This window comes from Rhipicephalus microplus, chromosome 2, assembly GCF_043290135.1.
Source record: "Rhipicephalus microplus isolate Deutch F79 chromosome 2, USDA_Rmic, whole genome shotgun sequence".
NCBI lineage: Eukaryota > Metazoa > Arthropoda > Arachnida > Ixodida > Ixodidae > Rhipicephalus > Rhipicephalus microplus.
In genome coordinates this window covers 209778811-209799565 of record NC_134701.1, presented here as the reverse complement: position 1 = coordinate 209799565, position 20755 = coordinate 209778811, and the positions used below count along the sequence as shown (strand labels likewise).

The window sequence follows — 20755 nt, the reverse complement described above, 5'->3', positions numbered from 1 at the left end:
ACGCTACGAGGTGGAGGTAAATGATGCCGTACACGACTTCCGTGTCATCATGATTATCATGTTTCGATGTGTCGTTTACCTTCGTCATCTATTCACGGCACGTGATCCCAAATTTATTATATGTGGAGCTAGCAAAACGGCCGCGACCACGCTATGAGCTTGGTATGTTGTCATGTTCTTACATGGCATGCGTGTCAGGATTATCATGTTTGCACAAGTCATATATTTTGTCATCCATTGACGTCACGTAACACCAAATTTGGTACATGTGGAGCTAGCAAAATGGCCGCGAGTGCATCATGAAGGGCCCAATATACTCCAATGTAGCTTTGACGCTCGCGCACGCTGGGCACAGTGACGCTACGTTAGCAAAACGTGAGCACTCTATAGTCTGACCCCAGGAACAACCGGCGCGACCAGCCTCCGTCGGCGTACCCGAAGTCAACCGGTGCGAAATGCTACATGCTGTATTTTGTGCCGATGCCGCGTTACACAGACAACACTGCGTCTACTTTTTTTCGTGACGGAGGGACACCGGATGCGCTGAAACGCGCATGCGTCTGAGCAACGCAGTGCGGTGCGCGCCTGCCACTTTATGGCAGGACCGGCACCTGGCGTGGCAATGCCGGCGTGACGCAACGAAATGAACGCCGGTGAGGACGCGCACCGCGTCACATCGAAATGTATTGGCGCCTTGACTGTGGCATGTTGTCATGTTCTCACGTGACACGCATCTCATCATTACCATGTTTCCACCAGTCAAATACCTTCGTCATCCATTGACATGACGTAATGCCAAATTTGGCATGTCAAGCTAGCGAAACGGCCGCGAGCGCATCATAAGTGTGGCTTGTAGTCATGTTGTTACATGATACGCATATCATGATTATCATGTTTGAACCAGTCACATACCTTCGTCATACATTCACGTCCCGTAATACTAAATTTTTTTATATGAGCTTGCGAAACGGCCGCCAGGGCATCATGAGCGTGGCATGTAGTCATGTTGTTACATGACGCGCACCTGATGATTATGTTTGCCCCAGTCATATACGTTTGTCAACATTCACGCCCCATAATAACAAATTTGGTAGAAGTGCAGCTAGCGAAACGGCCGCTAGGGTATCATGAGCATGGCATGTAGTCATGTCGTTACATGACACGCATCTCATGATGATCATGTTTGCACCAATCACATACCTTCGTCATCCGTTCACGTCCCGTAATACCAAGTTTGGTATATGCGAAGCTAGCGAAACGGCCGCGAGCACGTCATGAGTGTGGCATGTAGTCATGTTGTTATATGGCACGCGTTTCATGATTTGCATGTTAGGGTCTGTCACTTGAGTTCACCATGCAGTCGTGTCGTACCATACCAGTTTAGCTACATGCCATGTGAACGAAACCACCGCAAGAGCTGCAGGACCATGAAATGTAAATCATAACATTCATGACACACATGTCATAATTTGTATGTTCTGACTAGTCAAATATGTTCTTCATACAGTCATGTTATGTCGTACCAAGTTTGGTATCGATACCATTATCGAAATGGCCAGGAGAGCTAAATGTCGAAGGTGGATAGATAGATAGATAGATAGATAGATAGATAGATAGATAGATAGATAGATAGATAGATAGATAGATAGATAGATAGATAGATAGATAGATAGATAGATAGATAGATAGATAGATAGATAGATAGATAGATAGATAGATAGATAGATAGATAGATAGATAGATAGATAGATAGATAGATAGATAGATAGATAGATAGATAGATAGATAGATAGATAGATAGATAGATAGATAGATAGATAGATAGATAGATAGATAGATAGATAGATAGATAGATAGATAGATAGATAGATAGATAGATAGATAGATTTGCACTCTTCTATGGGAGAACAGAAAGCCGTCCCTTGGGCTTTAAATAGGGCACTAGGATAAGGCCCTATTTTTCTTATGCATCGAAGCCTCTAGCCTATACGTTCAACACATTATATATATTTGGAAAAAGTGTTTAACGATTTTTAGTACATCGTAGTCAACTATGGTAGAGTAGTACGCCACCTCTTGCTAAAACCAAAACTATCTGATAAACAGAGTTGGTTGCAGGCTTTTGCAACCATCTGGTGCCAAATTTCATAGGCACTGATCACATTTCCTATACCGAGACAGCCTTCACGTTCGCGCTGGCTTGACCGTGTTATATTTTCTTGATACCTCGTTGACATTTCGATCTATTTTTACGTAAGTCATTAGGAATTGAATTCTACTTCCCACCTTTGTAGTCTTTACTATAAAGGTTACACTGCCATGGTAATGACTGTTTGGAATGGGTATCATCTGAAAAAAAAATTGAGGGGAAGTTACGCGCTACTGTTGTGAAGAAAGATGAAGCAGCCGATCTGCTGCCATGTGGCGTTGCCTGCCCCCTTTTCCTCCACCTCACCCTAAATATCTTTGCCCACCCCTTGCACAATATACAGCAAAAGACTAAGTCATGTTCGGCCTCTCACTTTCTCTTCTCTGTCCTCCCCTACTTCACTTGTGTTTCCCATCTTTTGTTTCCCTCTACTATACATGCTGAAGCTTTTTTTCTCTTTTTTAGCTCGTTTTTGTGTCCGTTTATTTCCATCTCTTTCTCACGGGGTCTATTTCTTTCTTCTTCTTCTATCACTACTTTATCTTCTTCTCTGTTCTTCCTTTCTCTTTCTCTCTCTTTCAGTAATGGTTCTCTCGCTTTTCGGGTTTTTCTTAATTTCTTGCCTCTCTACTATTTTTTTCTACCACTTTCTCTCGTTACTGGTGCTTCCACCCATCAGAATTATTGCATCCCACGCCAAAAAAAAAAACGGCACACGTGTTCTGAGATCGAGACATGACACGAAGAGAGCTGATGCCTGTTCACGATGACGGTATCACCACATAGCATAACGAACAGCTCAACTGCTCCGCTGTGAAAACCAGCAAATGATGCGCTATTTCAGGACCATTTTCATTCTATCGTGCTTTCTTTAACCCTGCTTAAAACACTGCCTCCTCAGACCGGAAACGTAACCAAATAATGACTTCCACACCTGCAGGAACTTCGTCGCAAGTGCCAAGACTTTGCGACAGCGCTGCTCGACCACACGCGCACCTCGTACGAGCTGGAGGTGCTGCTCAACTACGACCCGACTGGTCCAGCCTTCGAGCACGGTGACCGTATGCACCTCACCCGCCTCAAGATGGCCATACGCTTTAAGCAGAAAAAGGTAAGTGGCTGTCGAAGGCAGCATCAGGTTCTGCGCTTTACAAAAGCCGGGTCATTAGAGTTCCTGCGAGATAGCGAATCAGACGCACAAGATGTTATTGAGGGGAAACCCTTCGATGTCTCATCAAACGCGATATTTGAGCCTCGGCATCAGCGACGTCGACACGAGTGGTGCAAATAATCATCATCGCGAGGTTATGCCACTGCATAGCGCCATTCTGACGTCACAAATTGCTAAAACATGGTGACATCACTGAGACGTGCCATGACGACGTCATCACATGGAGTCATCGTTTCTAGAAATTTGGACCGATCACGGAGGCCGTGCAAAGCCTGGCGAGGCTCACAAAACCTGCAGCACCTCCGATCCTAGAGGTTACGTGAAACCACGTCAGATGCCGACAGCATTCGGAGTGGGGCGGAAGTGGTTCACTGAACCGAGTCGAAAGAAAGAAAGAAAGAAAGAAAGAAAGAAAGAAAGAAAGAAAGAAAGAAAGAAAGAAAGAAAGAAAGAAAGAAAGAAAGAAAGAAAGAAAGAAAGAAAGAAAGAAAGAAAGAAAGAAAGAAAGAAAGAAAGAAAGAAAGGCGTTCGCCTTCCAGACATCTTAGGTGAATACATATGGAATCCTGTGAGTTCTCGCTTAAGATTCGCTGGTAGTTCTTCGGGCTCTTTCCAGAGATGGATGTATAAATTTCTATTAGGTTCTTCAACACGAAGTTGGCGGCTCCCACATCTGAACAAAGATACCAAGTCTGTGCTGCGTCGCGCCGGCCCGTTGGACCGTCCTCTTCGCGTGCGTGTCTTAAACAGCAGCGTCCCATTGGATGGCGTGACGAGTTTGCCGCCGAGTACCATGGCGCACTGCCACAGCACTTGCTCTACGTTTGCTATATCTGCGCATAAGGAACATACATTAGTTAGCTGTAGGTCAGCATAAATCTTGTGCAATAGCGTGGGGCTAGAATACGTCCGAACTGAAGAAGCCCGAGTGTCAGAGTTTGCAGCCTACTTAACTTTCTATGCAAAAAAAAAATTGTAGGTAAAATCAATTAGCAAACATCGTAATGAAATCCAGTTGACCTCATTATCAGCACACTGGACCTATAGGTTACGATGATGCATAAGCGAAAATCTTCTATATTCCACGTGTGATCCGTGTGTTTCAGATGTTCATGCATCCATAGGTATACAATGCGGCTGCCCGGATGGACGTGCCATACGTTTGTACTTGTGCATTGCTATTTTCTTTTAAAGACACGTCCTCATGTTTGCTGTGCGGACATATTTTTATGCGGGGCAATCTAAAGGCCCACATTGTCCTTCTGTCATGTCTCGCGTCAGCGTAACGTGGCTCTCATGGGTACGATACACATAACCTAACCAGGCCGCATGTTTGAAACGCCAGCGGGCGCTGTTCGCACATCTTTCATTTGGGGTGCATTCCGTTTAGCTCTTTTTCAATGACACGCGAATAAAACTAAGGTGAATGCCCTTCGCTTACACTAAGGGTGACCCGATGATAACCATATTTCTCTTAATTGACACCGACCTATTGTGATCGTAAGAACTTGACCGCGAATATTTTGGTCTTGCAATACACTTCTGACTTGATAAGATTTTGAGCTTTTTGCTATCACCTGGGCAATACAATCGCTCAAGAAGGCAATACTCCGGAACTTTCCAGCAATCAACCACATTCTTGGAAAATTACTCAGAACAGCGCTTAATAATTATTTATTTCCTCGTCTATTTCACCCATAAAGAAAGTAAGCGTGTATATGTTACAGTGTTTCGAGTGTACTGAACCTCGTTTTTGAGACTAAGTCAACATAAAAGGCAGCGCTTCATTGTTTTCATTGCTCAGTAAGCGGATAATTCGATCGACGTTCCTTCTGTTACATGCAGTTCTGCGCTCACCCGAACGTGCAGCAGCTGCTGGCGTCCATCTGGTACGAGGGCTTGCCGGGTTTCCGGCGCAAGAACATCATCCTGCAGTCGATGCAGATCCTCAAGATCGGCCTGCTCTTCCCCGTCTACTCGGTCGCCTACATCGTGGCGCCACACTCCAACTTCGGCCGCACGCTCCGAAAACCCTTCATCAAGTTCATCTGCCATTCGGCTTCATACGTCACCTTCCTGTGTGCGTAATCCCTATCCTTCGCCTTTAGCAGCGGAGCTGTTTAAACTTGGCAAAACACCGGATCAGTCCGCGCTTAACTGGGCTGGCATATGCCACAGAAAGCGGGTATATGTACAAAGCAGTAGCAAGCATAGCATGGCCACGCATAGTGTAGAATAGCAAGGGGGTGGGAAATGAAGTGAGGGTAAGGAGAAGTGATATGAGGGTGAGGGAGATCTTAAGAGGTGCGGAGAGGGTAAAGTATGACATGTCCATGTAAAGTACAGTAAATCAAAGGAGTGGAAAAAATTAAGTGGTGACGAGGAGGTTGAGAGCGAGGAAGTGAGGGGGTAAATAAAGCATAGCGTAGTCGTGTTTCGTCAAGTGCAGCAAAAGAGTGAGAAAGGTGAGTTAGGGTGCCTAGCTGCGCCATTTTTTTTTGCATGCTTGAGCATCTTCAAACGACTCATTGGCAAAGCTGTGTATACGTAGTCAGCTCGCGATACGACTTGCTCCTCCAGAGAAATTTCCCTGTGTCTCCTTGAGCGTAAAAGACGCCGACAAGGAAAGAGCACAGGGACACAAACGTGCACGTGCAAATAGAAAACAACCAAGCCCCTGTTAAAGACTTCCTAAATTCCATGGCAGTACATGGGCTAAAATGGGGTATATGCATGGGACACCGGTTTACGATTGGTTGATTAATTAATTAATTAATTAATTAATTAATTAATTAATTAATTAATTAAGACTTGGTCAATTAATTATTCGATTGATTGATTGATTGATTGATTGATTGATTGATTGATTGATTGATTGATTGATTGATTGATTGATTGATTGATTGATTGATTGGGGTTGGGATATGTGGGGTTTACCATCCCAAAACCACACCGGTTTAAGAGTGCTGAGCTATAATTATGAGTTCCAACGACGCTTAACGAACAAAATCTATATGTATCGAATAGTTCGCAATCATCACATGTTCTGATAAGTGGTTAATAGGTCCGGTTATTATTGATAGTGAACTGACGCGGCATGTATGGTGATATAAAGACATATGAAACGCGCGAGGGTCGCTAAAGTTCGGTGAAGTTGATGAGGACCTATAATTGTTGCAGCAATCCCGACAAGGATCGACAAGGCTCAGTTGCGTCCGATGAGGTTCGATCCGTTTCAGACCCAGTGTGACCACAATCAGCGAGTGTTCGATTATGTTCGATCTGGCTTAATAATGTTCGATAAAGGTCCATTATAGTTCGCTCGGCATACTGCATCGTCGAGCGCATCGCGCAGAGAGAAACCTTGCGCATGCTTGAACAACGCCTGTGGAGCTTCTGTGTATATACATTGTTTTTTCACTTCATTTATTTTCGCCTCGGACACGAGAACATTGCTCGCAGTAGTGTAAACAAGGAGTCGCGCAGGCCGCTTCTCGGACACAAGATCGCAGTAAGGAAAGGGGTAAATTCGTAGTGAAGACTGGAAGCGTTTCGTCCTGAACATTGGAAAACGTGACTGCGCAAGAAGACAGCAGGATTGAGAACACGTTGCCGGCGCGCTCCGGTGTCTCTCTTTTTGTTCCGGAGCACTGGGGCCCTGTTGACCACCCTGTTTTTTGTTCTTTTTTTTTTTGTGCCATATATACACTCACCACGGCGGCGCAATCAGCTACAGTTCACTTTGCTCAAGAGAACGTTCGCGGGTTCGATGCCAACTGCTTCGGTCACAATGCGATGGTGGAGGATCGCAAAACACGATCGCCTGCCATGCACTGCGTTCGTTTTAAAGAACTCAATACGGTAAAAACTGGTCGGTAGTTTCTCACGAAGGCATTCCCTCATAGTCCACTGTGAAATTTCTGGATACAATCACAAATACTTATACAGATACTACATACATGGATAGAAATGAAAGTAGAAAGCAACTTAATAAAAATCGAACATGGTTTCTCTCATGTCAATGGTTGCCACATACTCTTAGCAACAGCCATTCTGTTTCTGAAGTCGCAAGCGCTGTGAAGTTTATGCGAAGGCTTATGCCATAATAGCGTTTTGTTGTGCTTTATTTGCGCGGGATTATTGTACCATAGTCATCACTTGACACTCGGAGCAGTGAACTAGGGGATAAAACAGGCTAATTTCTTCCGGGTTATCACTGAGAATATCTATCTATCTATCTATCTATCTATCTATCTATCTATCTATCTATCTATCTATCTATCTATCTATCTATCTGCATAGATAGATAGTTTAAGTGATACGGTAAAACGGGCTAATTTCTTCCGGGTTGTCACTGAAAGTATCTATCTATCTGTCTGTCTATCTCTCGTCATCATCATCATCTATATTAATGTTGTTGTTGTTGTTGTTGTTGTTGTTGTTGTTGTTGTTGTTGTTGTTGTTGTTGTTGTTGTTGTTGTTGTTGTTGTTGTTGTTGTTGTTGTTGTTGTTGTTGTTGTTGTTGTTGTTGTTGTTGTTGTTGTGCGAAGTTTCTGAAACCTGTCGTTGAGTACACAATCCTAATGAAGTTCACGCGAAACGAATAATGACGCCGTGTGGAAATGACACTGGTGTTCGCCTCTCCTCCACCAGTTCTGCTGATGCTGGCATCGCAGCGCATCGAGACCGTCGTGGTTGAGTGGTTCGGAACAGACGAGATGAAGCAGAAAGTTCGCAGTGACATCACGACCAAAAGAGGAGCAAGTCCAAGCATAGTCGAGTGGATTATCCTGGCTTGGGTTATAGGTGAGTCCCAACTTCTCATCTTCGACACCTTTTTTTTCTCTTTTTCCTAGCTTTCCTTCTATTTTGCAGTATTACCTTAATGCATTCTATAACACTACAAAGAATAAATAATCGAGCCCCAGTGTCTTTCGTTGTCTCTCTTTTTTTTTTCAGGTTTAATATGGAGTGAAATGAAGCAACTATGGGATCTGGGTCTTATAGAATACGTCGGTGACATGTGGAACATAATAGATTTCATAACAAATTCTTTGTACGTCGCCACAGTGGCACTACGGGTGATAGCCTATTTACAGGTAAGGCCAATCGCCATCTTTGTCTCGGTCCATAGTAGCTGTGTAGGAATCTACGGCTTTATCGTATAAGCTTCCACTAATACTTCGCGTTTCTCTCTTCCTTTTTTTTTTTTTGCTTCAATCGCTTACAGGTTCAAAAAGAGATTGCTCAGAACACTGGGACCGCGTACCTTCCCCGAGAAAAATGGGATGCCTGGGACCCCATCCTGATCGCCGAAGGCCTTTTCGCCACAGCCAATATCTTCAGGCACGACTGCTATTTCTTGAGCATTCACGTATGATGGTCCGCACTAGAAACTTATTGCTCCTGCGATATCGCGGATACCTCCCCGAGGCGGGCGTGCCGAGAACAAGGGCTGCACACGGCTCGCTAAAACGATGGCCTCATTGTCTATTAAATTTTAAGCTAGCGCATTTCTTTGCTGCTACTGTTGTTTGCTAAGACTCAGGGAGAATGGATGTTCAGTCGCATTACCTGACGTAACGCTCGAGCTGCTGAGAAAATCAGCGTAACACAAGGCCCACAAAAAGAGAAACGGCACCCACCCTCACTGTTCTTGGTTTTCTTTCCTCTGCTCATATTAGGCGAAGCTGCTTGCGTGCGCACCTAGCAGTCATCAGTAACGGCGAAGAGACTTGCTGTTCCTGGCATCTTTATCTCACAACGCCCGCGGTCATTACGATTCTTTGCGGCTGGCGTACAACTTACACACTTGACTTAGTGGCCGATACAAGACTTCGTTTCACTTTAGGCTATATTGCGTAAAAAGGAATTTCTTTTGGATTTCTACATTTTTGAAGTTATTTCCGGTAATCTTTAGATTAGATTTATGAGACACAATATCACAGAAAAGTTGGACAACTCGAAAAATCTCTTCCAACCTTTCAAAGAGGAAAGCGTACGTGCCCGTATAGCACTTCTTGGAGCTAGGCAAATGTATGGTACCCCGCACGCATTACTTGATTGCGTTCTTACAAGCGAGCACAGCCAAGATTACTGAGCATCAGCGGCAGGTTGGCCAGAATTACGACGCTATAGTGCAATGCGAGCAAATACGACCAAGGGGTAAAGCCGTGATTCTCGCCTCTCTCTGTTTTGCAGCTCCTTGAAACTGGTGTACATCTTTTCGGTGAACCCTCACCTGGGACCCCTGCAGATCTCCCTGGGCCGCATGGTCATCGACATCGTCAAGTTCTTCTTCGTGTACACCCTGGTGCTGTTCGCGTTCGCGTGCGGCATGAACCAGCTCCTGTGGTACTACGCGGACAGCGAGCGCCAGCTGTGCCACAAACTCAACCGCGACGGCGCGCCGGTCAAGAGCGACCACAGCGTCTGCTTCACCTGGAGGCGATTCGCTAAGTCAGTTCCGCGCATTGGATTATGCCGCAGTGAGCGCTTCAGTTTTCCCTGAGGTCGACGGGAGCTCAGGTATACCGATGGAAGCAGGGATGTCGCGGGCCACCAAGTGACGTTTGTGTGTTCGCATCAGCGTTAGACCAAGTCACAGTTCCTGTTAACATTAGGCCGCCCTCATTAGTTGGTAATATTATCGAGTCGGCGTTTGTTCATAAAAACATCGTTATCCTCATTGAGGAGCAAAACAAACGTGTCGAAGCAGAGATTTAAAGTCTCCTGAAACATTGTGAGAACAGAAGTAATGACCCTGGAAAGTAGCTTCTTTCTTAAAGCCGAATTTTTCCTACATACCCTCGAAGGTATTGAAAAATGTAAGAAACACCGCCAGAACAAACCACCGGTCCACGTTTTACGAGCAACAAGTGCTAGAATCGAGTCAATAGCAAGAGTATACCACACCGGAAGAGCACGCTAAATAAACTCGTACTGATTTGCTTGATAGTTTGGTGATGGTAGCACAATAGCATCACGGATACTCCGAAAGCATGAATCTTACCACCGTGTTTCTGATCGTCACGTGTGTCAACGCTGTGTGCGCAGCCTCTTCGAGTCATCGCAGACTCTGTTCTGGGCGAGCTTCGGTCTGATCGACCTGGACAACTTCGAACTGTCGGGGATCCAGAGCTACACTCGCTTCTGGGGACTGCTGATGTTTGGCTCCTACTGCGTCATCAACGTGGTCGTGCTCCTCAATCTACTCATCGCCATGATGAACCACTCCTACCAAATGATATCGGTATATCTCGCCTTTAGCATGCTACGCTCAATGTCGCTGTCAACGACCCAGTACTTGGCCCTCTCGCAGGAGCACGCAGACGTGGAGTGGAAATTCGCCCGGTGCAAGCTCTGGATGAGCAATTTCGAGGACGGCGGAACGGTCCCTCCGCCCTTCAACGTGATCCCGACTCCCAAGACCGTCAGTTACTTCCTCCGATGGTGCTACCGCAAGCTTTGCGGCAACTCCCGGTCGGCCAAGAAGGAACACCTCAAGACTATCAGGGTATGGCTCTCTTGCCCCGATTTAGTTGATATGCTATCACGTATGTGTTCTGAAGCAAGTGTTTTCGTCGCCACACTTCTCGCAAGTGGGTCACCCTGTTGACATTTTCCCGCCTTGTATACGTTTGCCAACAGAGAAAAGCCAGGCAAGCCAGCGAGCGAGACATGAAGTACCAGGTAAGTATCACTTTTTTTTAGGTAGCTAATACACCTAACTTAGCAATGTGGAGTTTTCAAAGAGGATTTTTAATTGTTTTGGGGCCCCAAAAATATAGTGTCGAGGCCACTGCGCATGCGTGAGACCAAAGCAGTGTTTGGATTTTGCGTTGGGGACGCTATTTCTCCAACTTGACGAGAGCCTCAGAGCCTTCCCCAAAAGCTTTACGCCACGCAAACGTCACGTTGAAGTGACGGCTGACCTGGAATAGGGGGAGTGTCCAAAGCACCGCAGACTCTATTCGAAAACTCTTAGCTCCTGCTTGACCCATAGCGAGCACACGCTATGTACTTTGGGGCCCAAAATGTATGACGCCCCCATTCGAAAAGTCCCTAATGCCGCGTATGCGGACTCGCTCGCTGGATTTCGTGCCGACCGGCGGAGCCCCGCGATCTCCGACGAAAGCGCAGCTCTGGCCGACTGAGTCGCCCTACACCATCTCCTGACGCCGCTCCTTACATCCGTATGTCACTGTCCCTGCGCCACGTTCTCACCTTCCTCCTCTCTCTATCTCTATACCTTTCCTTTCTATCCTTTTAATCCCTCCTTACCCCACCCCTTCGTGAGCTACTGTTGAGGTGTCACACTGCGATGCAGACAGTTACGGGGCTCACTTTTTTTTCTTTTTTAAGGTAAACAGCACTCTCAGACTGAAAGACAGCGCTTGTCCTGTGTCTTCCTACTTCTCTGTCTTCGTTTTTCGCGTTGTTTACCTTAAAAAATTAATCGTTACCAACTCACCCAATTTTCAATACTACTCATTTTTTTTCTTCTTTTCTCTTTTAAGAATCACATACGAAAGCTTATGCGACGCACCATACGAGACCGGTAGCTGTTTCATAACCGCCATTCCCCGTGCAGACCATCATGCGTAATCTGGTACGGCGCTACATCACGAGCGAGCAGCGCAAGGCGGACAACCAGGGGGTGACGGAAGATGACGTCAACGAAATCAAGCAAGAGATCTCGTCTTTTCGGTACGAGCTACTCGAGGTGCTCAAAATTGGCGGCTTCAACACCTCTGGCGCCAGTGGACAGAGCCAAGGTGAGGGTGCCACTTTCGTTGCCGCATCAGCCACCTAAGTAGGTGGTCTTTGCGGTGTCAAGAGCCCGCAACAGTAACGAACCTTCAGTGACACCTCTCGCCCTACTCTTTTTTATGCACGCGAAGTTCAGACGCACTGCATCATAAAGTGCGCGCCATCACTGCAACGCACCCCGACTAGTTCAAAGTGTCCAATACTCCTGGTTTGTTTTATTACGGTGCTACAATGGTTGTCGTGGTGGCGTCGAAGCAAGATAACTCACCACTCAGAACTTAACGAAGGGTTCATGTTAACACACAAAAAGGAAGTTTGTTCAAGCTAATATTTTTGTTAGAAAAAGTTTCAGCCCCCTTGACGTTGGACGTATTATCGAAGATGGACGATCAACGTTGCTAACATAACCATGCAAACATGAGAAATTTGTAAATGCGGGCCCAATCTCTTACTTTTCATGCCAATGTTGGCTATATAATTAGGAGCAGAATTAGAATATAAAATTGTGATTAATGTTAGGCGTCGCGACATGGCTACACAACCAGAGCTATATAACCCTCCTGCTTCGGCCAACTACATTTTTTTTATATAAAAAGCTCACAGTGTGCAAAAGGGGAATGTGACACAGCCTAGGAGAAGCTGTATAACATTTAAAAAGTTACATTATCAACAAACTTATGTGATGAATTCAGCGAAAGCATTTGTTGAGTGCCAAAAAGCACTGAAAGTTACGAGGCAAAAAAAGATTGTGCGTTTTTTTTTTTTTTTTGCTCCGCATACTAAGGTGGTGGCATATAAACAAACCCCAGCAACACTGAAAATGATTGGCGTATAATTAGAAGGCAGGGCACCTTCCGCTTGATTTCTTCGAAGATTGCGAGGCCTGCTTCATTATTTTTTGTCCCTTTATATTGTCTATCTCTGTTAATTTCAACTCCACGACCCCCACTCCACGTCTAAGGAACAAAACACTTGTAGAAACACAAGAGAGCACAATTTTACAATGATTGCATTTATACACGCTGTTGGTACGTAGTTAGTGCGTGGCTTTTGAATATAGCCAGCACGTGAAGCTGGTTCAGACAAGGAGACACTACACTGCACGCTGTAGCTTATTCCATCTTCTAGTGCTGTTCTTTTTCATTAAGTGAGCTCTTGGTTCCGCGAACTGGGCTGAACTTCTCAATCAGTATGGTTTCCAATACGTTGCGTTCTCCAGAGGGCCATCTCCGGGTTCAGTGCATATTCGCTTTATTCGGAAAGCGTGCTCTATATCACCATGGGTCGATCTGGAACTGGGCTTGCTCCCGCACCGGAACACCATTTACTTAAACGAACGCTGATAACTTGAGCGTTAAGTTACGTCCTGGTTTTAACTTCATGTATGTTTTCATCGTGTTTATTTCGTTAGTTAGTAATTTATATTGTCATCGCAATCTTCACCGTGTCCATGAAACAGCTGTATGATTCGTTAATTCATCCAGGGATAACATATTCGTTTCACACCACGCAATTAACGCGACAGCTTTGCCCGGGGAATGTCTCGCTTGCTCTAGCTCGACCTTGATACATGGACATTGAAAGTCAGATGTGGTCTACTACGTAACAGAGCTTCTTATATATCACATCATTATCTGGATCTGCCCAATGATGCCTAACTAAAAGGAATATTTCTCAACAGGCCACACAACATCCTTCTAGTTTCTATTGTGATTTCTCCTTGATCGAACAATCAACTCAGATGCTGATCGTTCAATGTAAAGTGCAGTTTACGCACGTGCACTACGTGAACCTGCTTACTTCACTGATTAGTGAAGAAATCAGCGTGTATCCTTGTTGGACAATCTGCATTTTGCGGCTTATGCTTCGTGCACGCACAGTCCTTTTTGAACCATCTGCTCATCTGTATAAATGGTTACAAATACGTAAATTTCTGATCTTCAGACCGGAAGCCCAGATCTTTCTGTAAGTAGCAACATGGGCCTGGTGAAGCCTCACAGAGCCTGGGCGAGAATGAACTGGGTCAGACAGCACGCGGACCATCGTGTAGACGAACGATAATGAAAGTAATCGGTGAAAAATATTGCATATTTGTACTCTTTGAGTCACGCACTTTCTCAGGGTGAAATGAATTCGAACACCCAGAGGGATTCCCCCACTGTAAACCTTAAATGTTCATTAGTGGGCCTGTAGAAAGTCAGGGAATGTTCGCATACTCTTGAGCAAAGATGGATGACTATAAATGGGCAACAACGTGACTCCTCCTATGAGGACGCCCTATTGAGTAATAGAAAGTGTTCAAGAGTGCTATGATAGTTGCTCGTTTCTTAATTATCACCCTTTGTGACGTATGTGAATCAACCCTTAAACTCCCCTTCACATCAGCTGAGACTTACCATGCTACATATTCATGACCAGAATACTTGGCACCTTCCATAAAAATATTTACTACATTTCAAGTTTTCAGACATCCCTCAAACTTGATGATCTAGTGGCTGAATTTCCGGGGCTAACTGAGAATTGTTAAGGTGAGGACCGTAGAGTTCCGTTCGATAATACCTGGAGAGGAATCTGGCGCTGTGATCGTGTACCCCGTGAAAATTATGCGAAGTACAGGCTTTGGATTGGATTGCGTTAGCTAGCGAACTGTCTCCAAATCTTTTAGTACAGTTTCAGTTTATTTCAGTTTATTTCTTCGCGCTGCGTGGGTAGTGGGGTGTGGTGCAAAGCACTCAAGCAGCACCTTCCTGGTTCAAAGAGGCTGAAAAGTCTGGGATATGCTGCGGCTTTGGAGCTTTACAAGTCGTACTTCACAGTTTCAGCGAAGCGTCGTCCACTCACCGCTGCACATATATGTAGCGTCCCATGCCAATACAGAATATTACATCAAAATCAAGTTGTTGTTGTTGTTTTTCGTAAGCGTGTCTTGCCGAAACTCGTTTAAATCGACTGGAAAACGACGACGAAGCTAAGTAAACGCACCTTCACGCTCCTTTGACTCGACTTCACAACAAAACGAGATCTGCGTTGGGCGCAGACCAAGAATGTTTGTTTTCGAATGTTGTAACACATAATCCTATATATATTGATGCCACACCTGGCATGGTCACGAAAACTTTTTGAAATAAGTTTTACTTGAAAAAGAATGAAGCAGGTTTGGATTGAAAACAATTTCATATTACTTCGTTTTTCACTCGGAAAAGAAGCGTCGGGAATCTCAAGAACGTGATCCATCCGAAGCATATCCGAAGCACGTACTACTCATAGTTTCTATGGGGTACAAGTGCCGCTGAGGAAACCCGCATGGACACTAGTGCCAGAATCCCCTCTAGGTGTTACTGTATGAAACTCTATGGTGCGGACGATCTGGGTCTAATTGTCTGTACGTAAAAGATAATGACGTAATTTTATTGCGGCTACTGTTCAGAATGACCACGATCGCTAGAGCATATCTCGATAATAATATAATATCATTTGCTGGGATTTTACATCCCAAAACCACGATCTGATTATGAAAGACGTTATAGTGGAGGGCCCCGGAAATTGCAACCATTCATGGTTCTTTAACGTGCTCCTAAATGTAAGCACATGGACTTCTAAAATTTTTATCTTTATCGAATATAACGTATTGCCAGCCGTCGCTAAAATTTTGTTCTCAGTGACTGGCTCTTTCCATCTCTCCTTTCCACTCACACTTAGACATCTGTGCTGACATAAAGCAATGACCACGTCGGCTGTACGATGACCACTGTTTGTTGTGTGTACCACGACGCAGGCATTGGAGGCAAAAAAGGCCGCCAGCGAGAGCGCCGACTCATGAAGGGTTTCAACATAGGCCTTATCGAGGGCTCCGTGCCGAGCCCGCCCGAGATCAACATAGAGGAAGTGACGTCACGGAAGTCACCCGTCTCTCGGTTGGCCCGCCTGGCGCGCCTCGCCAGCAAGAACAAGGTGAAGCGCGGCCGCTGGGGCCACCTGGTGGAGGCCACGCGCAGCGCCCGCGCGGCCTTCTCGCGCAGCCGCAGCGAGGAGACGATGAGCTCGAGCTCGTCCGGCTCGGGACCGAAAGGCGGCGACTCGGTCTGCAACTCCGAGACGTCGCTCTCCATGCGGGGCCGCTTCTCGCGCAAGTTTGGCACGCTCACCTTCAGCCGCTCGCGGCTCGCCTTCTTCTCCGAGCACGACTCGCTACGCCACTCGTCCTCGGAGAAGCGCCGCGCGCACCGCACTGTCAGCGCACCGCCCTCGTCGGTGCTTCCGAGGGCTGCGATGCAGGTACCACCGTCATTGCTACGTGTACTGCATCAATGCTGGAGTGGAAGCTCTCGCATATCGCCTTACCGGCTAAAGAGGTCCACCAATTATCTCGGAAACATACTGCTTTCAGGAGGTACTCGTTTAGATATAAGGCTGTATCACTCCTTTATTGTAAAAACTAGGTCGATTTCTAAATTAGAGATCGTTGTTCCCGACGAAAGGAGCACACCGAGTATTCGTGACTTGTGATCTCTAATTACATTTGCGAAGGATTGAGGCTTTTCTGTAGAAACCAGTAAGATAAAGACGCAAATTGATCCGTATCTCTCCGACATGCTGTCCGTGATAACAATTTATAATAAACGTCTTAGCCTATTTTCTCAACCACTTGGACGTGCAAGCAAAACGCTCCTTTCTCAACGCTCACGGGACGGCTATATGCTCTTCCATAGTAGAGTACCTAGTTCTCTATATCGTTACCCACTTTCTCTAAACACACCACACAAGCGACGGCTTTCAGCTCTCCCATAGCAGAGTATCGAGTATTTAAATCGTAGACCACTTTTTCTAAACACACAGAAGCGTGTTTTAAGCACGGGATGGGTTTATGCTCTCCCATAGTAGAGTACATTGTTCTCTAAATCGTTACCCAGGTTTTCTAAGCACAGACCACCTTTTTGCCTTAGGCACGGCCTAATGACCACGGGAATGCTTTTTGCTTTTCCATAGTACAGTACCAAGTACTGTAAACTATTAGCAACCTTCTTAATGACACCGACAGAACTCGAATCGGGGAGTCACGTGCACTAACTGCCCAGAGAGTACTATGGCGGCGCCCACGGAACCTTGAGGGAAAAGGTCAATACACCCAGACAGAAGTCATTAACATAGCCATGTGGTAGGGACAGCTGACTAAAGCTTTTCAATAGTACAGTACCGAGTACCACCTTGATTTTTATACAGCGGCCGCGGGGGTACTGTGAATCGTCTACTATTTGCTCTAAACGCTACAGCACTGGTACCTTGTGATCATTGTTGCAACTCGTTGGGTGTGCGGTGGAAACGCTCTGTTTTTACGGTGAGTATTTTTTGTCGACGTGGCCTCAACAAGTGTAAGGCCCACGGGAAGGCTTTATGTTCTCCCATAGTAGAGCACAAATCGTTAACCACTTTTTTTTTTAAAGCGAAACACTCCTCTAGTGTTTTGAATATACGGGTTCACTAGACTTTCCTTTGTTTTTGTTTCCATTTTCTTCGCTGAGCGTTGCATCCTGCTCCTATAAAGATGGTGGCCATGGTCGCCATCTTAGGTAGTTATGGCTTCATTTTTGAGGCACTATTTACCTTCCAGCAATTCTTTTAACCTTGTTGGTGTATACAAGCCATTCAAATGGTGATGCGCGAGTACTCCCACCGAAAAATTGCGCTAAAGCTGAATTCGCATGACGAGGACTGAACTCCTCAACAACTCCGCGCAGAAGCTTCAGGTCTCAAATACTTTGAATAATGATTTATACAAGGTCACTAAAAACTATTTACATGCAGTCCGGTTTGCTACGGGTACTTGAAAATCACTAGCACAACCAGCTCGTATTTTTGTCTCGTGAACCTGGCTTGTGCGACTCAAGACAGACAAGTGAAACATCAGTGCCTTTCACGTGGTTCTTGGCGTAGCAAAAGACATCTCCGTAACACAAAAGAATGGCCAGTATGAAGTGGGAACCCGCACCAATGTCCTCATCTCTTGCTCTCCATTCGACATCTAAGTAGCGTGTGTGTACAATTCACTGTCTTACAGGGTGTCGTTCAGCAAACACTAACTCTATAGAACAAGGTCCATGTAACCATAGCCAGTTCACTCGTGTTCTTAACACAAGCCTCCGGAACTGGCGTACAGAAATGCAGAGGTGGAGTCGGAGTATTATAACAGTTCGCATGAAGACTTTGAGACAAAGATACCATGAGGCTATAAAAAGGGTACAGAAGAGGCGTCGCATATACTGCTGCGTCGGCTCTCTTCTGTATAGGCAACGTTTATTACGGCCCTAAAGGCAAATGTGCGCCCCCACATTCTAAAATTGATAGATCCAGTAGAAAAGCTGCTTAAATGTATTTCGATATTGAAATAGTTCAAAAGGCTGCTTGCGTGCTGCCGCCTATGATTCGCCAACTCGCGAGAGCATGCATTTAGGAACGTCTGTATATGCAGGCGGATCGCCAGGGTGGCGCCGATGCCAGCGCGGGCGGCGGTTCGTGCAACGGACTGGCAGCCGAGTGCAAGCTGTCGCCCATCCCGAGCTGTGCCAGTTCGAAAGTGCCCACACCGAGGAACTCCATAAACGGCACCCTCGAACCGGACGGGGCCTGCATTGCCGGCAGTGCCGGTGACTACGTGGCAGCTGCCGCACTGGCCATGGCGGCGACAGCCGACGACTTGCCGCCGCCCCCGACGGAGCCCTGCGACCTGCCCACGGTCGTGGTGCAGCCTTCGTCGGAGCACGAGGACGCGCTCAAGGACTCTGACGAGTCGCCTGTCAACGGGTCCATACCGCTGCTCACCAGAGTGTACGGGATCGAACCCGTCGGCAAGCCGGCCAACATGGGCTGGATATGACCGAGCGTCTCCGGGTCGTCGGCCGCCCACAAGCGCCGACGGCTCTTCCTTACGCGCACCATGAGCCTGGACTGACGTGGACCAGGGGAAAGAACAGTGATGGTTACGACGGCAGGCGTGGGTGGCCAGGCGCATACCGCACATGATGGCGGCTGTGTTCCGTTCTCGCTGCTGGCGACAGTTGGACGTCTTAGTTCGACATCTTCCTTTATTTTTTACTCTACATCTTTACTGACAGGCAGGATTTGCGAGCACACTATTTTCCCTCGCTTCTTTTATCACATTTGTCTGTTTTCGGGTACTTAATATGTACCTGCGACAGAAAGCCAGTATCACTGAAGTACTCGAATGGGTGACAAAGAAATTGTAAATCCGGCGAATGCAGCTATATTTAGTGGATGCGTGGAGATGGATGATTCCGCCGGCTATAGGATGGAGCGGGTATAAACAAGTCTTCGTTCGGACCTTATGGCTTGCGTCTGGTGCGTTTCATGTCCCATGATTGCAGTAAGTTGGCTTAGTCAATTTTACGTATTTTGTCACCTGATATTTCTATGGAATATGCTCGACCGCGTTGGAACAGAAGTAATTTGATAACAAGTGAAGGAATTCCTTTCGAATCTACCATGAGTGCTGCGAGAGCTAAAAGGAAAGACAAATCGATAAGCTTGACGCGAGAAACAGAAGCCGCCACCCCGCCTTACAGCGGTACCGCTTGTCGGCAACTTTCACCAGTTAACAAAGTCGACACTCCCGCACCGTCATCTTCTGCGTGTCAAAAAAAAAAGTCTCCTTCGTCAAGCCTGCTGACAACTCGACTGGCGAAGGAGCAGAGCTGTGTACATATGCCCGGGTGGATGATGCTACTTCCTTACGACACCAAAAAAAAAAAGTGTGCCAAACACCACTGTGAACTTCGTGCCAAGCCACACCAAAGAGTAAGCACAAAAAAAGCGACTTTGGAGCCTCTCGAATGCTTTTTTCTTTCCTTTTTGAAGTGTGCCGTTTCCTCGAGTGAACCGGACCGTTACCAGTGAGTTCTGCCGATGTGTTAAGTGTTTTCCTGTTTGCTTGAGAACGGGACTCAACGATTGAGCTTCCGTCTGTTCCCGAGTTCCGCCGATGAAGTCTTGAAAGTTGAAAGAGACGTGCGATTGAGTTTTGCGTTCCTGCTTCGAGCGCGTTTGTGTGCGCGTTGTAAACATGTTCGCTAGCGTATTTATTATACTCTTACGCCTGAACACTTTACAACCAATGTGTACAGCTTTCCCTAATGTACTTTCATCCGTACTTTTTTTATTTAATTGCGTATTGATTGGCCAGCGATGACGCGTTGGCGAGCACTTCGAAACTGGGCAGATGTAGAAGCCTTAGAAAGGGTTTGTCAGAGATATATCACGTTGTGAGGGAACACTGGCGTCAGCGTATGCTATCCCTGCGTTGATGGCTCGGGAAACATCATTGACTGTCTGCTGTTTGAGCCATGCAACTGACAGGTGTGCGTATGTTACATATTTTGATCTTCGTTCGTTTGTCATTTTTTTTTCTTCTTACGTTAATAAGAGTTATGCATTGCGGCACCATATGTCACAAGCAACGCTAAGACGAGAACGATACGTGTTACGATATGCCGACCGTAGTTGTGGGTACACAAGCAAAATCTGCGAAACTTCTCGTCATTCTGCAACTTGGAAAGGCATACGGACGTACGACTAAAGTATTCTACGAGAATACCCCTGCAAAAAAAACATGCATTTCTGTAATGTTCTATTTCCCTTGGGCCTGGCAAAGA

General features: G+C 46.1%; 1 protein-coding gene across 1 annotated transcript in view; it reads left to right on the top strand.

Annotated features, from left to right (window-relative positions):
* LOC119169579 (transient receptor potential-gamma protein) overlaps positions 1 to 19385 on the top strand; it is a 40755-nt gene extending 21370 nt beyond the window's left edge. The window contains exons 3-14 of the mRNA XM_075875337.1: positions 3090 to 3260; positions 5166 to 5400; positions 7974 to 8126; positions 8280 to 8419; positions 8551 to 8666; positions 9522 to 9779; positions 10377 to 10572; positions 10642 to 10836; positions 10971 to 11012; positions 11914 to 12097; positions 15868 to 16367; positions 18559 to 19385. Of these exons, the coding sequence (XP_075731452.1) occupies positions 3090 to 3260; positions 5166 to 5400; positions 7974 to 8126; positions 8280 to 8419; positions 8551 to 8666; positions 9522 to 9779; positions 10377 to 10572; positions 10642 to 10836; positions 10971 to 11012; positions 11914 to 12097; positions 15868 to 16367; positions 18559 to 18963 (2595 nt within the window). The 3' untranslated portion in view covers positions 18964 to 19385. The remainder of the gene's footprint in view (positions 1 to 3089; positions 3261 to 5165; positions 5401 to 7973; positions 8127 to 8279; positions 8420 to 8550; positions 8667 to 9521; positions 9780 to 10376; positions 10573 to 10641; positions 10837 to 10970; positions 11013 to 11913; positions 12098 to 15867; positions 16368 to 18558) is intronic.
* Positions 19386 to 20755: the final 1370 nt, after the last annotated feature.